This window comes from Trichomycterus rosablanca, chromosome 21 (genome assembly GCF_030014385.1).
Source record: "Trichomycterus rosablanca isolate fTriRos1 chromosome 21, fTriRos1.hap1, whole genome shotgun sequence".
NCBI lineage: Eukaryota > Metazoa > Chordata > Actinopteri > Siluriformes > Trichomycteridae > Trichomycterus > Trichomycterus rosablanca.
The window spans coordinates 19,478,080-19,501,700 of NC_086008.1; the positions used below are offsets into that span (position 1 = coordinate 19,478,080).

The 23,621-nt window shown below is 43.9% G+C and overlaps 1 protein-coding gene and 1 long non-coding RNA gene across 2 annotated transcripts in view; one reads left to right on the top strand and one right to left on the bottom strand.

The window, feature by feature from the left end:
- Positions 1-23,621, bottom strand: part of fras1 (Fraser extracellular matrix complex subunit 1) — a 119,526-nt gene that overhangs the window by 63,169 nt on the left and 32,736 nt on the right. Inside the window, exons 3-17 of the mRNA XM_063017944.1 lie at positions 22,731-22,838; positions 20,652-20,744; positions 20,131-20,290; positions 19,194-19,327; positions 17,334-17,417; positions 15,976-16,077; positions 13,591-13,782; positions 13,363-13,452; positions 13,234-13,272; positions 12,830-12,977; positions 8,354-8,500; positions 6,381-6,515; positions 1,742-1,885; positions 486-626; positions 251-391 (exon numbers count right to left, since the gene is read on the bottom strand). Of these exons, the coding sequence (XP_062874014.1) occupies positions 251-391; positions 486-626; positions 1,742-1,885; positions 6,381-6,515; positions 8,354-8,500; positions 12,830-12,977; positions 13,234-13,272; positions 13,363-13,452; positions 13,591-13,782; positions 15,976-16,077; positions 17,334-17,417; positions 19,194-19,327; positions 20,131-20,290; positions 20,652-20,744; positions 22,731-22,838 (1,858 nt within the window). The remainder of the gene's footprint in view (positions 1-250; positions 392-485; positions 627-1,741; positions 1,886-6,380; positions 6,516-8,353; positions 8,501-12,829; positions 12,978-13,233; positions 13,273-13,362; positions 13,453-13,590; positions 13,783-15,975; positions 16,078-17,333; positions 17,418-19,193; positions 19,328-20,130; positions 20,291-20,651; positions 20,745-22,730; positions 22,839-23,621) is intronic.
- LOC134335420 (uncharacterized) lies at positions 362-23,500 on the top strand. Its single transcript, XR_010015594.1, has 4 exons — positions 362-395; positions 22,689-22,797; positions 23,098-23,191; positions 23,359-23,500. It is a non-coding gene; the product is annotated as an uncharacterized LOC134335420 (long non-coding RNA).

Genomic DNA, 23,621 nt, shown 5'->3' on the forward strand with positions numbered 1-23,621 from the left:
GGGATGAATTGAAACATGGATTGCAAACCAGGACCTCAGAAATGCTCTTTTGACTAAATAGGGACAAATTCCCACAGACCAAAATCTCATGGAATGCCATCTTCAGGTATAACCACAAATGGGTGGCAGCCTCATAACAATAATGATCATTGTTTTTGATCAGATGTCCAAAAAGCTCATGTCAGGTGTCCACATACTTTTGGCCAGATTACATACAGCATACTGATTACATGATGACATTTGTACTTACTGTAACAGCGTCCGTCTCTGGGGAACAGCCCCTCCCCGCAGGACTCCACACACTCGGCCTGGTGTAGAAGCAGAGATCCTGGGCATGAGGCGCACTGGGACGCCGAGGGCCCGGAGCAGGACGCGCAGGAGCCGTGACACACTGGGTGAGACGCCAAACACGGGAATATGTCAGAGAGTATTAACCACATTGACCACATTTAAAGCACGTGTCGGTAAAACCGAGCGCTACTCACTCTGGCAGCGGCCGTACGCGTCTTTGTAATGATAAGCCGGACAGTCCGACACGCATTTCCCATGGTGCAGTGCAAAACCACCGGGGCAGCTCAGGCAGTCGGGGTTATCAGGATGGCAGGTGGCACAGGACGGGTCACAAGCTGCGTCGTCAGAGAAAAGAGAATCTCACTTAAAATACAGTGTACATTGTGGAGGTTCACTGATGTTTTGGGGTTGATTTGCTGCCTCTGGCACTGGATGCCGTGACTGCGTGCATGGCATCATGAAATCCCAAGACAACCAAAAAATTTGGAGCACAACGTAGTGTTGTGTAGCGTAGGGCTCACAAGACCTCCAGCAGGAAAATGAGAAACGGATAACGAAGAGGGGCGACGAGTTTTGAAATGGCTAGCAATAGATAGATAGATAAATACTTTATTAATCCCGAAATTAAAGATTTCCTTAAAATTAAAAAAGTAAATTTAAAATTAAATTAAGAAATAAATAAAAAATTAAATTAGAAATTAAAATCAAATTAAAAATTACAATTAAATTTAAAATTACAAATTAAATATAATTAAACTAAAAATGTAATCAAATATTTAAATTAAATGTAATTAAAAATTACAAATTAAACTAACATTAAAAATTAAAAGTAAAATAAAAATTAAAAATTAAATTACAAACCTAATTAAAATTACATTAAAAATTAAATTAAAAAAATTTAATTAAAAATTACAATTAAATTTAAAATTACAAATTAAATATAAAAATTGAACAAAAAATGTAATCAAAAATTTAAATTAAATGTAATTAAAAATTACAAATTAAATTTACATGAAAAATTAAAATAAAAATTAAAATAAAAAATCTAATTAAAAATGACATTACAAATTTAATTACAATTTAATTAAAAAAATTAAATAAAAAAATTACAAATTAAATATAAAAATGTAAATAAAATGTTAAAATTGAACTAAAAATTTATTTAAAATTTTTTATTAAATATAATGTAAAAATTTACATTTAAATTAAAAATTAAATTAAAAACCTAATAAAAAATTAAATTTAAATTTAAATTAAAAGTTAAAAAAAGAAATTAACATTTAAAGAATAAGTCTGTGGGGAGCAGTTGGGAGACGGCACCTTTCTAATCTGAGAGACCTGGAGCTCATGACAATATAAGAGTGGTCCAAAGTTCCAGTAGAGACGTCCACAAAGCTCATTCATGGTTACAGGAAGTGACGCAGGAAATGTTACCCTGTCGTTTGCTTACCGTAACAGCGGCCTTGACTGACGTAGAAACCCGGTCCGCAGTCCTCGACGCAAAAGCCGTCCTTCAGCTGATGGGGGGGGTCGGCGCAGGACAGACAGGCCTGAGGACCCGCCCCTCGGCAAGAGGAACAGGAGTCATGGCAACCTGGAGAGGAAAGAGTCGAATATGCCATTCAGAAATTGAGCGCCGTCTGTTCGGGGATAAACTCCGCTCGATAAGCCTCGGTGATTTACCAGGGTGCGTGCCAGTGTGAACTGGAACAAAAGATGACCTTTCTGAGAAATTTAGGGTCTATACCTCAAAACCCCCCCACACACACACATACACACACTTACACAGACACACACACACACACACACATACGGCCCAATTAGAGCGCCTTCGTTTCAAACGCTCCTTATTCAGCCACACAGTGAGAGGTCCAGCTGATCTAACGTGAAACGCTGGAGACAAGCTGGGATTTGCCTTGATTTGGGAGGCGACCTGCCGAGATCTAGCGTTTAAAAAAGCGTAATCACTTTCTGACATCATAATGCTTTCACGAGTTGCCAGAAGGGCATTGGGCTGTGTGAGCTCTCGAGTCCCCGGTGGTGCTGTCAGCCAATTGGGGGTCTACACACATACACACATGATTGGCTGTGTCTGACGGAGGGGTAGGATGTCCGGGACCCTGCGATGGATTGGCGTCCTGTCCAGTGTTTCCAGACAAACCGGACCCACAGTGACATTACCAGAAGAAAGCAGTAGTATGTACATTGATTGTTTTATAAGCTACACCTAGTATACAGATAAATGTTTTGGGTATACCATTACTGACTGTAGCCTGGATGTTGTTCTGTTCAATTTGGGAAACATACACTGACAAAACTGACACCTAAATTGATAAAGTATTAAGGGGGCTTAGAGGCTACAGAGCAGAAGAGAGCTCATTTAAAATGTACTGTACGCTGTGAAGGTTCACTAATGTTTTGGGGTTGATTTGCTGCTTCTGGCACTGGATGCAATGACAAGACGATCCCAAAACAACCAAATAATTTTGGAGCACACTGTATGGCCCAGAAAGCTCTCAGAGGATACACAAATTGGTACTTGATATAATAACGATTCAACATGAATCAAGAACCATCACAGATTGATTTGCCATGAATTACAAGCTGCTGGAACATGGGTGACACTGTCCACAGTTGAGTGTCCTTGTCCTATTCATATGGACACAGAAAAGTCAACACTCTGCAGTGGTGGCTCAATGGTTAAGGTAGGTAATCAGAAGGTTGATGGTTATAGTCCCACTGCCACAGAGTTGCTACTGTTGGTCTCCTGAGCAAAACGCTGTACTTTCAATTGCTCAGACTTTATGTAGTCATAATTGTAAGTCACTTTGGATGAAAGCGTGTGCTAAATTCCACTGATTTTAGGGATTTAATGAAAGTCAGGAGCTTCCTGCACCACCAAATCATTAATATTAGTTGCAGTGTTTCCAGAAAACCTAAGAGAAGCTCAATTACAAGATAAACAGTAAACTTCTGACTGTTACTGTATGGCTCGGTAGCTTTTTAATAACACAAAATAACACATAAATAACGTGAAATCCTTAGTAACGTTCTAGAAATAACATGTACTAAATATATTGAATGCATTACAGGGAATTAAACGTGAGACGGGTTGGTAGTTTCCTCGTCTCTTTATTTATCAGCTGTCAGTTTGGCTCCGGTGAACCACAACTCGGTCCTATAGATAGAAAAGGAATTCAGTACGTCTGCCAGGGTGTCCGAACGTCCCTGATGTTTTCTGTTCCCATTACACGCCTTAAAATAACAGCCAAAAATTGTTTTTCATCCCTTCCGTTCTCCTCGCGCCCTTCCCCTGGTGTAAACCGATACGAGAGTCTGCATTCCTGGGACAAATATTAGAAGTTTGTGAGTGGAATCGTGTTTCATCGGGAGACTGCGGGCCACGAGAGGATTAGCTGTGCCGTGTCTGGCGTCGCTGAGCGATTTGTTTTATGGTTGGAACTCGCTTGTGTGCTGTGCCACTATCTGTACTGGAAGTCCTAGAGAAGTCCTATACACTGCCGTAGTGCTCGCTTAGATCTCCATGTCAAATCTCATGGAGGGGAGGGAGAGTAGGGGATCAACTGAGGCCTCTGCTGCCTGCACGAGTGGTGGATGATTCCTACAAGGCATAGCGTGACTCTCCAGATGTAATACTTCTCTCTGTAAGACCTTGTGTTTCTGGCAGGTGAAAAGAAGCGACCAGTGACCGCCAGAACACAAGGTGTGCCAGAACGAGTGTTGAAGGGGACGGAGGGATAGTCTGCGGGGGTTTGCATCAATTGGGGAATTATATACGACGAGACTGGGAGGAAAAGGGGGAAGATGCACGTTCTGCGCTTATGCTGATCCGAAAGTGTCCAACTGCTTTCTGACTCTTTGCCTTCCCACATAGGCAATTTGGGCAGAGTCTGAGCACTTAGGTAGGCGGCCAAATTAGCAGGCGCGTAGGTGGCGGGGTGCACTTAATGCTATCCGTACCGTTAACAAGGGTCTGGAGCAGAGTTTGAATCATTCGGTTTATATTGTAGCTAACTAACGACCCCCCAAACTGTTGATGTGACTGTTGTTCTCTCTTTTTTGGGGGGGAGGAGGTCCAGACACCCCCAATCCCTCTGTAAATTCGAACCATGGTCTGTCTGATTCATTCCTCTTCTTCTTGTCTTAACATTTTACATGGTACATGTCAGGTCACCAAAAACCAATAGGGTGTCTAACCTATACCTGTCTAACATGAAAAGCACCTAGAATCAGAACTGGACACCAGCGCAATGGAAGAAGGTTGTTTGGTCTGATGAAGATCATTCAGGACCATCTGTATAAGCTTTAAATGCATTTATAAGCTTATACACTTATTATTAAGCTCGTTTATCCTCAAAATCAATGTGACATCAGTTCACCTTCTACAGAGGTGTCGTAACGTATTCAGGACTCGCCTTTACCTACATTATTAACTCGCTGAAATTACACACAGAAATGATTAGGCTCATTATTACCATACTTCCCAACCTGCATCAGTAACACACATCAGCGTCTATTACTTCTTCATTCCTTCATTATATCCGGCTCTATTAAACTGGACTCCTGACTCTGAAATTACACCTGAATCTGTCCTGAATAGAAACGCAGCCCGATTCACGGTCTCGGTTCATTAAGGTGTGAAATGGAACAGCGACGAGGTAGTGGTAATTGCTCCGGACGGGTAGGTGTTCCTGATTACACGCCGGTTAGCACGGACGCTAATGTTCGCTCCTCTCAGAAATGATACGGCTCTGCTCAGCTATTTTATCTGTGATGGAACAGGATCACAGGTTGGTTCTAAATAGTATAAATTGTGTTAGGGAGACAAAGAAAAAGCTTAAAGACTCTTTAAGTAAAATGACTTAAACCAGAGCTAAGTCAAAGAAAGACTGGACCGCTCACCAGAGCTGCTCTAATGAACTGCTACTGGACTACTCTACAGAACTGCTATACAGAGCTGCATTACTGAATTGCTTTATTGAACTGTTTTCCAGAGCTGCAGTTTACTAAACTAAACTATTGGACTGCTCTCCAGAGCAGCATTACTTAACTGAACTACTGCACTACGCTATAGAGCTGCACTACTGAACTGCTCTATAGAGCTGCACTACTGAACTAAACTGTTGGACTGCTTTATAGAGCTGCACTCCTGAGTCACTATACTAAACTTAACTATTGAACTGCTCTACAGAGCTGCATTACTGAACTGCTCTACTGAACTGAACTACTGCACTACTCTATAGAGCTGCACTACTAAACTGCTCTACTGAACTGAACTACTGCCTACTCTACAGAGCTGCACCCCTGAACTGCTCTACAGAGCTGCATTACTGAACTACTGCACTACTCTAAAAAGCTGCTCTACTGAACTGCTCTACTGAACCAAACTATTAACTAGCTCTACAGAAGAGCTTTATTGCACTGTTTTCCAGCGCTGAACTAATGAACTGCTACTGTACTTCCTCTACAGAGCTGAACTACTAAAATGCTCTACTGAACTACTGCACCACTTTACAGAGCTGCACTGCTGAACAGCTTTACTAAACTAAACTTCTGGTCTGCTCTTGAGAACTGCTCTACAGAGATGACCTACTGAACTAAACTAATTGACTGCTTTATAGAGCTGCACCACTAAAATAACTATTGGGCCGCACCACTAACATAACTATTGGGCTGCTCTACAGAGCTGCACCACTAAACAAAACTATAGAACTGCTTTACAGAGCTGCACCACTAAAATAACTATTGGGCTGCTCTACAGAGCCGCACCACTAACATAACTATTGGGCTGCTCTACAGAGCTGCACCACTAAACAAAACTATAGAACTGCTTTACAGAGCTGCACCACTAAAATAACTATTGGACTGCTCTCCAGAGCTGCACTACTGAACAGTACAACATGTACTGAGCTTTGTCAGGTGTATAGTTGGTTCGACACTGTGTGTGTTGTGAATAAAGTAGCATTTTTTAATCTGATTAAAGCATTTTCCAGGATCTAATCTAATCTATAAAAGCAGCGCACTGTACCGAGGTGCTTATTTTCACGCTTTTATAAAAGAACACTCACTCAAACACTGTGTGTGGTCCTGATACTGTCCTGACTCGCAGACGGCCACACACTGCCTGCCGCTGGAGAGCAGCGACCCACCGCACGCCGTACACTCAAATCCGTTCTCACAGGTGACGCAGGACGGCTGGCAGGCTGGAGGAGAAAATAAATCAGTGCAAATAAAACAGCGGGAGATCAAACAGGAGGCTTAGCGAAACGTCCGTGACGGATTGAGAAGCTATTAAACCTGCTCTTAGACGACGTAATTATCTTTCCCTCGTCTGCCGGGCTGAAATTGAATTTTAGCGCTACAGGAGTGAAACAGAGGACAGACAGAAAGGCTTTGAGCTAAAACGATGATCCTCAAAAAAAAAAGATCTGTATTTAAATGAGACGTCTGCGGAGTGATTATCACCCCCGTGTGTTTTACCCCCGGAGCTCAGGGTGGAGGGACGTGTTTTGGAGGGAGACGGGGATGTTTCCGGAATATGTCTGGACCTGGTAGTGCTGACACATGACATTCACCTGACATTATGTACACACTCCAGTTCCCCCATAAGAAATACTATACGACCAAAAGTATTTGGACACCCGACTATGAGCTTGTCGGACGTCCCATTTAAAAAACAAGTAATATTTAATAGAGTGACCTCTAGGCTATCTAGGTGATCTTTTTAGCCATAACGACAGCCACTCTTCTGACAAGGCTTCTCACAGGACTTTAGAGTATGTCTGTGGGAATTTGTGCCCATTCCGTAGAAATCGAATCTGTATGGCTGGTCAAGAGAGCCTCAGTGGATGTTCCGGTTCTTTCCAGAGCTGTTCAGTGGGGCTAAGGTGCAAACCTTTATAAAGCTTGCTTCGTGCACGGGGCCTTCCCTAAACTGTTGCTGCAACGTGGGAAGCATATAATTTCCTTGATATAATTGATTTATCAGCTTTGTATGCTAACTTGTGGGTTAAGCTTTGGGCTATCAATTAAAAGGCTGAGAGTTCGAATCCCAGCTCTGCCATGCAGCAACTGTTGGGCCCTTGAGCAAGGCCCCTGACCCTCTTGGCTCCAGGAGTGCTGTACAATGACTGACCCTACGTTCTGACCCCAGATTCCAAACAAACTGGGATATACAGGAAAATAATTTCGTTGTCCTGTACACTGTATACACCGATCAGCTATAACATTAAAACCACCTCCTTAGTTCTACACTCACTGTCCATTATATCAACTCTGTAGTTCTACAATTACTGACTGTAGTCCATCTGTTTCTCTACATGCTTTGTTAGCCCCCTTTCATGCAGTTCTTCAATGGTCAGGACCCCCACAGGACCACTACAGAGCAGGTATTATTTAGGTGGTGGATCATTCTCAGCACTGCAGTGACACTGACATGGTGGTGGTGTGTTAGTGTGTGTTGTGCTGGTATGAGTGGAGTTTGTAAATACCGTGTCCACTCACTGTCCACTCTATTAGACACTCCTACCTAGTCGGTCCACCTTGTAGATGTAAAGTCAGAGACGATCGCTCATCTTTTGCACTGATGCTACCTTCATCAGTGGTCACAGGACGCTGCCCACGGGGCGTTGTTGGCTGGATATTTTTGGTTGGTGGACTATTCTCAGTCCAGCAGTGACAGTGAGGTGTTTAAAAACTTTAGCAGCTCTGCTGTGTCTGATCCACTCATACCAGCACAACACACACTAACACACCATGTCAGTGTCACTGCAGTGCTGAGAATGATCCACCACCTAAATAATACCTGCTCTGTGGTGGTCCTGTGGGGGTCCTGACCATTGAAGAACAGAACGAAAGGGGGCGAACAAAGCATGCAGAGAAACAGATGGACTACAGTCAGTAATTGTAGCACTACAAAGTGCTTCTATATGGTAAGTGGAGCTGAGCGATACTGGGATTGGTACTGGGGTGACTGGTTAGTGGTTATGAAACCTTTCAGGTATAAAACACAGATTGTAAAATGTACACGCGTACACGGTACCTGCACAGACTCGGCCCTGGGGAAAGAATCCGTGAGGACAAACGTGCACGCAGCGTCCGTTCCAGAGAAGAGCCGCCGGGTCTTTACAGCTGTCGCAGTGATCCGGAGTAGCGGAGCACGTCAGACAGTCGGGGTGACACTGCACCGCTGTTAAAAAACACACACAAACAGATGACTGATGTCCATCATTACAATAACATCATGTATCTCAGTGTGACATTGCTTATATTTACTATTACACCATGCGCTCAGGTGGCGCTGCTGAGACCTAGGGATTTAGGGTTTGAGTCTCTGTTGTTCTATCAACCGGTCGGGCTTCTGCATGGATATGATTGGCTAATGAGCTCAGGTGGTTGAAACAGCCTAGCCAATAAGAGGTGGCCTTGTCAGTGTCACAAGCCCAGATAGAAATATGAGGGTTGCATCAGAAAGGGCATTCGATGTAAAAAGTCTGGTATGTGGACCAGGTTCAATTATTATGACCCCTAATATATATATATTATTTTTATTTTCTACATTGTAGATTAATACTGAAGACATCCAAACTATGAAGGAACACGTATGGAATTATGTAGTGAACAAAGAAAATGTTAAACAAACCAGAATATGTTTTATATTTTACCAACTCTACCTCTGCACAGCACAACTGATGCTCTCAAACACATTAAAAAAGCAAGAAATTCCAGAAATTAACTCTAGACAAAGCACAAACATTAATTGAAAATCATTCCAGGTGGCACCTCATGAAGCTGATTGAGAAAATGCCAAAAGTGTGCAAAGCTGTCATCAAAGCAAAAGATGGTTACTTTAAAGAATCTAAAATATAAAACATATTCTGGTTTGTTTAACACTTTTTTGTTTACTACATAATTCCATACGTGTTCCTTCATAGTTTGAATGTCTTCATTATTAATCTACAATGTAGAAAATTAAAAAAAAAATCAAGAAAAACAACACGAATGAGAAAGTGTGTCCAAACTTTTGACTGGTACTGTACAGTATATACAGTGTATCACAAAAGTGAGTACACCCCTCACATTTCTGCAAATATTTCATTATATCTTTTCATGGGACAACACTATAGACATGAAACTTGGATATAACTTAGAGTAGTCAGTGTACAGCTTGTATAGCAGTGTAGATTTACTGTCTTCTGAAAATAACTCAACACACAGCCATTAATGTCTAAATAGCTGCAACATAAGTGAGTACACCCCACAGTGAACATGTCCAAATTGTGCCCAAAGTGTCAATATTTTGTGTGACCACCATTATTATCCAGCACTGCCTTAACCCTCCTGGGCATGGAATTCACCAGAGCTGCACAGGTTGCTACTGGAATCCTCTTCCACTCCTCCATGATGACATCACGGAGCTGGTGGATGTTAGACACCTTGAACTCCTCCACCTTCCACTTGAGGATGCGCCACAGGTGCTCAATTGGGTTTAGTCCATCACCTTTACCTTCAGCTTCCTCAGCAAGGCAGTTGTCATCTTGGAGGTTGTGTTTGGGGTCGTTATCCTGTTGGAAAACTGCCATGAGGCCCAGTTTTCGAAGGGAGGGGATCATGCTCTGTTTCAGAATGTCACAGTACATGTTGGAATTCATGTTTCCCTCAATGAACTGCAGCTCCCCAGTGCCAGCAACACTCATGCAGCCCAAGACCATGATGCTACCACCACCATGCCTGACTGTAGGCAAGATACAGTTGTCTTGGTACTTCTCACCAGGGCGCCGCCACACATGCTGGACACCATCTGAGCCAAACAAGTTTATCTTGGTCTCGTCAGACCACAGGGCATTCCAGTAATCCATGTTCTTGGACTGCTTGTCTTCAGCAAACTGTTTGCTTGCTTTCTTGTGCGTCAGCTTCCTTCTGGGATGACGACCATGCAGACCGAGTTGATGCAGTGTGCGGCGTATGGTCTGAGCACTGACAGGCTGACCTCCCACGTCTTCAACCTCTGCAGCAATGCTGGCAGCACTCATGTGTCTATTTTTTAAAGCCAACCTCTGGATATGACGCCGAAAACGTGGACTCGACTTCTTTGGTCGACCCTGGCGAAGCCTGTTCCGAGTGGAACCTGTCCTGGAAAACCGCTGTATGACCTTGGCCACCATGCTGTAGCTCAGTTTCAGGGTGTTAGCAATCTTCTTATAGCCCAGGCCATCTTTGTGGAGAGCAACAATTCTATTTCTCACATCCTCAGAGAGTTCTTTGCCATGAGGTGCCATGTTGAATATCCAGTGGCCAGTATGAGAGAATTGTACCCAAAACACCAAATTTAACAGCCCTGCTCCCCATTTACACCTGGGACCTTGACACATGACACCAGGGAGGGACAACGACACATTTGGGCACAATTTGGACATGTTCACTGTGGGGTGTACTCACTTATGTTGCCAGCTATTTAGACATTAATGGCTGTGTGTTGAGTTATTTTCAGAAGACAGTAAATCTACACTGCTATACAAGCTGTACACTGACTACTCTAAGTTATATCCAAGTTTCATGTCTATAGTGTTGTCCCATGAAAAGATATAATGAAATATTTGCAGAAATGTGAGGGGTGTACTCACTTTTGTGATACACTGTATATATACTGTATATCAAAGGCATAATCCAGCCATGACTATGAAATACTGGAGCACTTCATGCTTTTTCATATATAAATTGTACAAAGCTTAGTGGACACGTACATGTCCTGCAAATGCACCGCCTGTCTGGCAGATAATGACTTGACTGGTATCACAGCACGCTGGTAAAGCATGTGTTTTAGTCACTCGCTTACTCGCAGTCACCCTCGAGCTGTAAACTAGGTCATATTTTAGCGACACGTACAGCAATGAGCTAATCACTTATACTGTATAATACATTATTAACACCGTGTTAATAGCAATGCGCTTGTGTTTAGCCAGGACAGCCTGGCACAATTCATATAAATCCAGTTTAAATCGATGTCTTGCCCCGGCGAAAGGTTTCTACAGTATAAAAGGCTGTTTCGGCCAGCAAACCTCCCTCGGACATTAGGCAAACATGTTCGTGCAGATGCCCGACTGGGTGATAGCGCTGTTGAGATCGTAAAAATTGTAAAAACTGACTGGCAAGCAGGGTCATTTGTATTTAATATCTAAAGCACATCATTTTGCTGCTGTTTATACAGAACTTAATTTACTAACCTAAATTAATTATGTTAATAACATATGTTATACCAGAACTCTGAATTAGGACGCATTTAAACCAGAAACTTTTGACTTTTGGCTTATAAAACACACAGTCAGACCTGGGACATCACAAAAAGAAAAGCACCACGCTGAATGCCATTAGTGTGTCTTTAATTCCGACGGTGCATTAGAAGAGCGCGTCTGTCCGTCTTCTATTGTCGGGACTCGGCTTTAAACGTTAAATTCTAATCATGTGCATTTACAGCATACAAAAGATCTCAATTCCATTACAAAACCTACAAGAAAGAGACAATTAGCGAACCCGGCCGCTAGCAGGTGCTTTCTATCTAACCACATGCCACTAACTATCATCTGTGATTAATAGCATGAAAAACAACTGCAGATTTCTCTACTGGGAGCTAAAAATCCATTTATCTTCTTCGGATCAGGCAGAAGATTCATTTAGTTTCTCATTTTGCTCGATCAGCCATAACATCAGCCATTGTTTCTACATTTTATCAGCTCCACTTACCATATAGAAGCACTTTGTAGTTTTACAATTACTGACTGTAGTTCATCTGTTTCTCTACATGCTTTTTTAACCTCCTTTCACCCTGTTCTTTAATGGTCAGGACCCCCACAGGACCACTACAGAGCAGGTATTATTCAGGTGGTGGATCATTCTCAGCACTGCAGTGACACTGACATGGTGGTGGTGTGTTAGTGTGTGTTGTGCTGGAGTTTTTAAATACCGTGTCCACTCACTGTCCACTCTATTAGACACTCCTACCTAGTCGGTCCACCTTGTAGATGTAAAGTCAGAGACGATCGCTCATCTATTGTTGCTGTTTGAGTCGGTCATCTTCTAGACCTTCATCAGTGGTCACAGGATGCTGCCCACGGGGCGCTGTTGGCTGGATATTTTTGGTTGGTGGACTATTCTCAGTCCAGCAGTGACAGTGAGGTGTGTAAAAACTCCAGCAGCGCTGCTGTGTCTGATCCACTCATACCAGCACAACACACTAACACACCACCACCATGTCAGTGTCACTGCAGTGCTGAGAATGATCCACCACCTATATAATACCTGCTCTGTAGTGGTCCTGTGGGGGTCCTGACCATTGAAGAACAGCATGAAAGGGGGTTAACAAAGCATGTAGAGAAACAGATGGACTACAGTCAGTAATTGTAGAACTACAAAGTGCTTCTATATGGTAAGTGGAGCTGATAAAATGGACAGTGAGTGTAGAAACAAGGGGGTGGTTTTAATGTTATGGCTGATCAGAGGTGTGTGTTTACTGTGGTCTCACCTGGGCGGCATTCAGGACAGCACTCTCCTTGCTGTGGCATGGCCAGGGTGCCGACTGGACACGTGGGACAGGAGCGCCGATAGCAGGTCACCTGACCGTCCCGACACTGGCACTCTCTACACGGCCCCTCAGTCGCGCTCTCTAAGTCCTGAAACACAAAGCTCGAACATCATCATCACGTGAAAATCTTCTTCCCCTTAAAGCTTCCTGAGCGTCTAAAAGGGTGGAAATCAGATGGCGCTCTATAAATCCGGACTATAAGCGTCTCTCAGACTCGACCAGTTACTACTCCTCCCGCCCCGCCCTCACTGCTTCCAATGAAAATATAAAAGTGCTGAAACTTTTTGAAGATCCCTCGTATACAGTGTCATACATAATTATAGATGTATTATAGATCCACTTACAGCCAGACGTCTGAAACTCTTCACGCTGGTTTTCTCCCCCTGAATAATGCAAACATGGAAAAGATATTACATTATTTACATTATTATACACTTAAATGGGAGAACTGGGTAGACTGGGTTGAGTCGTACCTCTTTTTCTGGATGTGCATACACACAGGAGCTGACCGACGCCTTACACTCCGGGCAACACTTTCCACTTAGAGTGACCAGCTCTTCACCCTGGAAAATGACCAGTATAAGCGTCATGGTTCACCACTGGTACAAGTAATCACACCACACACCCAGTTTGAGAACTATTAAGTGTTAATAAGTGTTACTGGTTTCTGAACGTTATGGAAGAACGCGTGAAGCTCCTACCCGTGGGCACTCCAGCCTGGCGCACTCAGCACGCTGACACGTCACCTGGCCTCGCTGGCACATGCAGAACTCGCAGCCTGTGCCGTTCCACATGTCGGCGTGGTAGCGCGGCGTACCCTCGTACAGGCAGCCGCCTTTGGTCGAGGCGCACTCCTCGCAGCACTGACCGGGTCGCCTCACCTTCATCTCACCCTGAGAGAACACTGCACTTAGTATATACTGTATACTGCATACTGCACTTAGTACATACTGTATACTGCATACTGAACTTAGTATATACTGTATACTGCATACTGCACTTAGTACCTACTGTATATTGCATACTGCACTTAGTACATACTGTGTATTGCATACTGCACTTAGTACATACTGTATACTGCATACTGCACTTAGTACATACTGTATATTGCATACTGCACTTAGTACGTACTGTATATTGCATACTGCACTTAGTACATACTGTATACTGCATACTGCACTTAGTACCTACTGTATACTGCATACTGCACTTAGTATATAGTATATACTGCATACTGCACTCAGTACATACTGCATACTGCACTTAGTATATATTGTATACTGCATACTGCACTCAGTATATACTGCATACTGCACTTAGTATATACTGTATACTGCATATTGCACTTAGTATATATTGTATACTGCATACTGCACTTAGTACATACTGTATACTGCATACTGCACTTAGTATATACTGTATACTGCATACTGCACTTAGTACATACTGTATATTGCATACTGCACTTAGTACATACTGTATACTGCATACTGCACTTAGTACCTACTGTATACTGCATACTGCACTTAGTACCTACTGTATACTGCATACTGCACTTAGTACCTACTGTATACTGCATACTGCACTTAGTATATACTGTATACTGCATACTGCACTTAGTACCTACTGTATACTGCATACTGCACTCAGTACATACTGCATACTGCACTTAGTATATATTGTATACTGCATACTGCACTCAGTATATACTGCATACTGCACTTAGTATATACTGTATACTGCATACTGCACTTAGTATATACAGTATACTGCATACTGCATTTAGTACCTACTGTATACTGCATACTGCACTTAGTATATAGTATATACTGCATACTGCACTCAGTATATACTGCATACTGCACTTAGTATATATTGTATACTGCATACTGCACTTAGTACATACTGTATACTGCATACTGCACTTAGTATATACTGTATACTGCATACTGCACTTAGTACCTACTGTATATTGCATACTGCACTTAGTACATACTGTATACTGCATACTGCACTTAGTATATACTGTATACTGCATACTGCACTTAGTACCTACTGTATACTGCATACTGCACTTAGTACCTACTGTATACTGCATACTGCACTCAGTACATACTGCATACTGCACTTAGTATATATTGTATACTGCATACTGCACTTAGTACATACTGTATACTGCATACTGCACTTAGTACATACTGTATACTGCATACTGCACTTAGTACCTACTGTATATTGCATACTGCACTTAGTACATACTGTGTATTGCATACTGCACTTAGTACATACTGTATACTGCATACTGCACTTAGTACATACTGTATATTGCATACTGCACTTAGTACATACTGTATACTACATACTGCACTTAGTACATACTGTGTATTGCATACTGCACTTAGTACATACTGTATACTGCATACTGCACTTAGTACATACTGTATATTGCATACTGCATTTAGTATATATTGTATACTGCACTTAGTACATACTGTATATTGCATACTGCATTTAGTATATATTGTATACTGCATACTGCACTCAGTACATACTGCATATTGCATAGCAAATTGCAGGTCTCGCCCTCTTTTTTAATGGCACATCAAAACTTGGGATGCAGTACCCCATGAAGATAGCTCTAATCGCGTACTGGAAATTTCGGCTGGAGTAATATCTTTCACGTACTGGTCACATACTGCATACTGCATACTGATCTGAAGCCCCATCAGTCTGCGGGTTGTTTGTGGTAGGCTATTTTGAACACAGCCATTTGCTTTGAGGCTTTAAATGGCCCGGTCATTACCAAGTCAACACATTTGAGAGCCGACACAAGGGCTATTATGAACACACTCCTTTACGAGCGAGGGCTTTAAGAACGCTGTCGCGTCGGCTCTTTCATAACCATGGGAGAGCGAAACTAAGTGCTCCGTCACGACCATCTGGAACAAAACGTGTACAAAATCTCAGATCTCAAATCTAAACCACACACAGCCTACAGCTGCGTGCTGCGACGGCCCGAGAATTCATTCTTTATCATCGTGTGCAAACTGGAGATGAAATATTGAGTGTAACAGATTATAAATGACCTTGTCACACTGGAGAGGGGGACATTTTTCTGCATGACAACGTGACTGGCCACGGTGGCACACACAGGTGGTGCAGCTGCTCTTCTGCCATTGTTCGCCATCCTGGAAACACAAGATACGCTTTTCAGCCCTAGACTATGAGAGCTCATACATACATAAACAGAAAACAGAACTGTACGGGTACATGTAGTTCCAGAAAAACATTCATGTATTTTTTTCTTTCAGCTGCTCCTGTATTTAGGGGTTGGCACAACGGATCTGGTCTGCATGCCAGACGCAACCCTGTTATTTCTATTCGGGCTTGGGACCTGCACTAAGGTCAATGGACATTAGCCAATCATGTCCATGTAGATACCCAACTGGCTGATAGTACCACTGGGATCCAAACCCTGGATCCACAGATATCAGCAGTAGTGGGTTAGTGCCATTACATTAACATTGAATAACAATTGTGAACAGCTGTAGCTGTTATAACCACAAGTAACATAACTGGTTCATTAATTATTGGCAAAATATTAACAGTAATAAATGTACATTTTTTTTCTATATATTGTAATGTTTTACCCCGTATTTATCCTTGTCAGGGTTGTGATGGGTCTGGCTTTTCCAGAATCCCAGACCCAGGGCCTCGGGCCACCCTATTGAGACAATGAGCTCACTGGTTATCTGTTCACCACTGACTAATGACGTGACTGGAAATTCCGCTAGTACACCAGTGCTGAGAGTCCGAGCTCCTGGGTTTGAATCTCAGCTCTGCGACCGATCGGGTGGGCGCCCTCTAGTAGGCACAATCAAAACTGCAGCAGACAAAACTGGCCATCAAGTCTGCTGGGTGGGAAAAGACAGGACTGATAAGTGGACGGGGGCTTTGAATGCTCTGCAAGGACCCTGGTTAGCAGTCCGAGACGCCTGTGCATGCGTTGGACTAACTGGCTACGTTCAATTGGGGGAAAAAATAGAAATTGGTCAAATTTGCAACCCTAGACTCTACTAATTTGAAGAATTTTAGGAATTGCTGACCATACCCTTAAAAAGTTTGAGCTCAGGTGCACAGGATTAAAAACTAGACAGAATGTGCAGAGGAAAACCCTCAGGACCAGAACAGAGATTTATTGTTATTTATACTAGTGCTCGGTCATCAGAAGTGTCCTGACACTCCACATGCTCCGTTCCACTGATGTTTGCTGAGGTGAAATCATGTTGTACCGCACTTTACTAAGAAATGAGTATTAAAAACGAGAAACGGGGATTTAAGGGAGGGCATCAGGGAGCGATGGGAAATGTAGCTGAATTGCTAATGAGAACTTTCTGCACAAGTCCAGCCATTTACCCAGCGTATCGCTGCCCAGCGTTTGTACCTTGTATTCTTTTCCTGATGCTATGCACGGGTTTGAAATGCACTGAGGGCAGCACGTCCCCGGCTGGATCACCAGGTTTTCATTCTGCAAAAAGACAAACACACAAGAAAAAATGTTATACGTTTTGCATAACATATGTGTGTGTGTGTGTGTGTGTGTGTGTGTGTGTGTATATATATACATATATATATACAGGGGTTGGACAAAATAACTGAAACACCTGGTTTTAGACCACAATAATTTATTAGTATGGTGTAGGGCCTCCTTTTGCGGCCAATACAGCGTCAATTCGTCTTGGAAATGACATATACAAGTCCTGCACAGTGGTCAGAGGGATTTTAAGCCATTCTTCTTGCAGGATAGTGGCCAGGTCACTACGTGATGCTGGTGGAGGAAAACGTTTCCTGACTCGCTTCTCCAAAACACCCCAAAGTGGCTCAATAATATTTAGATCTGGTGACTGTGCAGGCCATGGGAGATGTTCAACTTCACTTTCATGTTCATCAAACCAATCTTTCACCAGTCTTGCTGTGTGTATTGGTGCATTGTCATCCTGATACACGGCACCACCATTGGATGCACATGGTCCTCCAGAATGGTTCGGTAGTCCTTGGCAGTGACGCGCCCATCTAGCACAAGTATTGGGCCAAGGGAATGCCATGATATGGCAGCCCAAACCATCACTGATCCACCCCCATGCTTCACTCTGGGCATGCAACAGTCTGGGTGGTACGCTTCTTTGGGGCTTCTCCACACCGTAACTCTCCCGGATGTGGGGAAAACAGTAAAGGTGGACTCATCAGAGAACAATACATGTTTCACATTGTCCACAGCCCAAGATTTGCGCTCCTTGCACCATTGAAACCGACGTTTGGCATTGGCACGAGTGACCAAAGGTTTGGCTATAGCAGCCCGGCCGTGTATATTGACCCTGTGGAGCTCCCGACGGACAGTTCTGGTGGAAACAGGAGAGTTGAGGTGCACATTTAATTCTGCCGTGATTTGGGCAGCCGTGGTTTTATGTTTTTTGGATACAATCCGGGTTAGCACCCGAACATCCCTTTCAGACAGCTTCCTCTTGCGTCCACAGTTAATCCTGTTGGATGTGGTTTGTCCTTCTTGGTGGTATGCTGACATTATCCTGGATACCGTGGTTCTTGATACATCACAAAGACTTGCTGTCTTGGTCACAGATGCGCCAGCAAGACGTGCACCAACAATTTGTCCTCTTTTGAACTCTGGTATGTCACCCATAATGTTGTGTGCATTGCAATATTTTGAGCAAAACTGTGCTCTTACCCTGCTAATTGAATCTTCACACTCTGCTCTTACTGGTGCAATGTGCAATTAATGAAGATTGGCCACCAGACTGGTCCAATTTAGCCATGAAACCTCCCACACTAAAATGACAGGTGTTTCAGTTATTTTGTCCAACCCCTGTATGTTTTTTTAATTAACAGTTTATAGGCACTTACTAAGGTCATGAAATTAAAATGGTCTGTTTAACCACTGTTGTATCCCGGTCAGGGTCACAGTGGGTGTAATTCACTAGGGAACACCCTGGACAGGTCACCAGTCCATCACAACATAAACACACTCTTACACACACACACACACACACACACACATCCAGGGGCAATTTTGTATCTCCAACTACCCGGGCTGCACGTCTTCGGACTGTGGGAAGGAACCGGAGCGTCCGAAGGAAACTCACACAGACACATGGGAAGAACGGGATCCGGACCGCTCCACGAATCGATCCCAGGACCTTCTTGCTGTGAGGCGACAGTGCTACCCACCTACCCACTGTGCCACCCTGATATGAAAACGATTGAATCAGATTCGAGTCTCTGCACTCACCGGTTTGCAGGTCACAGGTTGACATTCTGCGACGAAGCACCGCATCTGTCCGTTGTCGCATCGGCACCTTACGCAGGGACTGGGGTTCCACTCTTCACCGTCCCTGTGCTCTGTACCCTCCCAGGAGCAGGAAGCTGTGAGAACATGGTGCGTTAGGGTTAACGTGTGTGTGTGTGTGTCAGATATAGTCAGATATTCTCATGCAAACATATAAAAACGAATCATAAACTATATGGCCAAAAGTATTTGGACACCTGACCATGAGCTTGTCGTACATCCCATTAAAAAAACCCAAATGGTATTAAAATGGAGTGACCACTATGTGATGTTTTCAGCTTGAACAACAGCCACACTTCTGAGGAGGCTTTCCACAGGATTTCAAAGTATGTCTGTGGGAACTTGTGCCCATTCTGTATGGCTGGGCACTGACTTACGTTGGTAAAGAAAGCCTCCGTTAATGTTCCAGTTCGTTCCAGAGCTGTTTAGATCAGAGCTCTGTGCAGGCTGCGTTGTGCTGGAACAGGAAAGGGCCTGCCCTAAACTCACTCAACCACCCACTCACTTTCTTAACCGCTTATCCAATCAGGGTCGCGGGGGGCTGCTGGAGCCTATCCCAGCTTTTCAATGGGCGCAAGGCACACAGTAACACCCTGGACGCACACACACACTCATTCACCAATAGTGCAATTCAGTGTCTCCAATTAACCTGACTGCATGTTTTTGGACTGTGGGAGGAAACCGAAGCTCCCGGAGGAAACCCACACGGACACGGGGAGAACATGCAAACTCCGCACAGAAAGGACCCGGACCGCCACACCTGGGGATCGAAACCAGGACCTTCTTGCTGTGAGGCAACAGTCAGGAACTCTTGAATTCAATAATTAAAACGGGTGTCCCAATACTTTTGTGTATTTAGTGTTCATTGCTGTAGTCTTACCTCCGTTTCGGGCGCATTTAGGACAGCACTCGCCGACCGGGATGTAAGGACTCTGTCCACCTCCGCAGCTGAGGGGGGGGCAGGCCGGAGGGACGCAGGTCACTTTCCCCGTGGAACAGGTACACACGGAACACTTGGACTCGTTCCATTGGCTGTCGTGCTGATGAACGGAGGGTGAAAACAAAGAGAAACAGTCGGTTTATTGTCTGTAACTTTAATTCTTCGTTTAGGCCGAGTCCTGGACTCCAGGCAAGTTAATTGGCGCTGGAATTCTGCCAGCAGTGCCAGCCTCCCTGAGCAAACTCTGCTCTTGTTGGAAGCGACACCGTCAGAATGTTAAACGCCGCGAGCGAACAAACAAGAGGCTCTTTCTGTCAGGAACGAGAGGGGCACCGCGGCGAGCGAAAAAAAAAAAGTCAAAAGCACTTAGCACTGCGCAGAATGTGTCAGGGTCTGCCAGGAGACGGCACGGGCGACCGTGGCATCTTTCGCTGGCCCTTGTGCGCTGGGGTGTCACTTACCCCGTACACCGCTCCCTGGTGATGGCAGGAGCCGGCCGACTGAGCGGAACACTCCGGACAGCACTTGTTAGGGGGGATTCTCAGGCGCTCGCCCTGGGAACACAACGGGAGAGAGACGTGTTAGTGTGATGTCATCGTGTGTGCAGCTTTATGTATTCTGCACTACTGACTAGTGCAGTTGAGGTCACAAGTGTTTTTTTGGTGTATTACGGGTTTTCTAAAAATATGCCGCATCAGATACACACAGCAGCTTGGACACGTTCACGTTTAACCACAAGCGGACGACCGAGAGTCCGGCCTTGTTCTCATTCATTTATCATTTCATACACACCCACACACACACACACATAAAAATACATACAGTATATCACAAAAGTGAGTACACCCCTCACATTTCTGCAAATATTTTATTATATCTTTTCAGGGGACAACACTATAGAAATAAAACTTGGATATAACTTAGAGTAGTCAGCGTACAACTTGTATAGCAGTGTAGATTTACTGTCTTCTGAAAATAACTCAACACACAGCCATTAATGTCTAAATGGCTGGCAACATAAGTGAGTACACCCCACAGTGAACATGTCCAAATTGTGCCCAAAGTGTCAATATTTTGGGTGACCACCATTATTATCCAGCACTGCCTTAACCCTCCTGGGCATGGAATTCACCAGAGCTGCACAGGTTGCTACTGGAATCCTCTTCCACTCCTCCATGATGACATCACGGAGCTGGTGGATGTTAGACACCTTGAACTCCTCCACCTTCCACTTGAGGATGCGCCACAGGTGCTCAATTGGGTTTAGTCCATCACCTTTACCTTCAGCTTCCTCAGCAAGGCAGTTGTCATCTTGGAGGTTGTGTTTGGGGTCGTTATCCTGTTGGAAAACTGCCATGAGGCCCAGTTTTCGAAGGGAGGGGATCATGCTCTGTTTCAGAATGTCACAGTACATGTTGGAATTCATGTTTCCCTCAATGAACTGCAGTTCCCCAGTGCCAGCAACACTCATGCAGCCCAAGACCATGATGCTACCACCACCATGCTTGACTGTAGGCAAGATACAGTTGTCTTGATACTTCTCACCAGGGCGCCGCCACACATGCTGGACACCATCTGAGCCAAACAAGTTTATCTTGGTCTCGTCAGACCACAGGGCATTCCAGTAATCCATGTTCTTGGACTGCTTGTCTTCAGCAAACTGTTTGCGGGCTTTCTTGTGCGTCAGCTTCCTTCTGGGATGACGACCATGCAGACCGAGTTGATGCAGTGTGCGGCGTATGGTCTGAGCACTGACAGGCTGACCTCCCACGTCTTCAACCTCTGCAGCAATGCTGGCAGCACTCATGTGTCTATTTTTTAAAGCCAACCTCTGGATATGACGCCGAACACATGGACTCAACTTCTTTGGTCGATCCTGGCGAAGCCTGTTCCGAGTGGAACCTGTCCTGGAAAACCGCTGTATGACCTTGGCCACCATGCTGTAGCTCAGTTTCAGGGTGTTAGCAATCTTCTTATAGCCCAGGCCATCTTTGTGGAGAGCAACAAGTCTATTTCTCACATCCTCAGAGAGTTCTTTGCCATGAGGTGCCATGTTGAATATCCAGTGGCCAGTATGAGAGAATTGTACCCAAAACACCAAATTTAACAGCCCTGCTCCCCATTTACACCTGGGACCTTGACACATGACACCAGGGAGGGACAACGACACATTTGGGCACAATTTGGACATGTTCACTGTGGGGTGTACTCACTTATGTTGCAGCTATTTAGACATTAATGGCTGTGTGTTGAGTTATTTTCAGAAGACAGTAAATCTACACTGCTATACAAGTTGTACACTGACTACTCTAAGTTATATCCAAGTTTCATGTCTATAGTGTTGTCCCATGAAAAGATATAATGAAATATTTGCAGAAATGTGAGGGGTGTACTCACTTTTGTGATACACTGTATATACAGTATATACAGTATATGTGTGTGTGTGTGTAGGTTTGCGTTTATATATATGTGATCCTCTCATCTTTTCTCCATCTCAGGCTTTATTTTCATAACAGAACGGTGTAAAATACCAGCCGTACCCTCTGAAAGTCACACTGTGGGTTTGGGCAACGAGTAGCTTTGCAGATGACGACATCGCCGTGGCAGGTACAGTCCTGACAAGTGTCCGGTTTCCATGATGTGTTGTTCTGTAATACATAAAATATAAGACATGATGAGCAAAAAAGTCTACTAGGTCAGGATCATCATACACATACTGTACATATACTGCTGTTTAATAACATTATAATTCATAATCTCATAATGAAAAGTAAAGTGAGCAGGACGGTGCTACCTAAAGAATAGCAATTAAATAAATAATACATTTTAATTATTGTATTGGACGTGTGTTGGAAGAGTCAAACATAGACATATTTTAAATGAGACACGCCTGTTTGAATCTTGCAGCCAGCCAGGGGCAATTACGCAGATGTTTTTACAGCGTCGTGGGTTTGAGGACAGATTCGGATCGCTGCTGCGTCTCTGCTGTGCCAGATGACAGGTAATAATAATCTGATAGGATGTCTGAGTCGCATGCAGCATTCATTCAGTCTGTTTGACCTCTGCTTTATCCTGGTCAGGATTGCAAATGTAGGAAACACCTCGATTAAATCATCAGTCCGATTTTTGTATCTCTAATTAACCTGCTTGCATGTATTTGGACTGTAGGAGGAGACCGGAGCACCTGGAGGAAACCCACATGGACACGGGAGACAGGGAGAACATGCCAAACTGTACACAGAAAGGACCCAGGCTGCCCGACTTGTTAACAGAACCCAGGACCGTTTTGCTGTGGCACACACATTAACAAAATGCCTTTTTAATAATAAATTCAAGGGTATGTAGGAGTCACTACAGCAGATCTGGTCTGTATATCATAGTATTTGAGTTTGGGACCGGTACTGAGAGCGCACCTCTTAATGTCCAGGCTA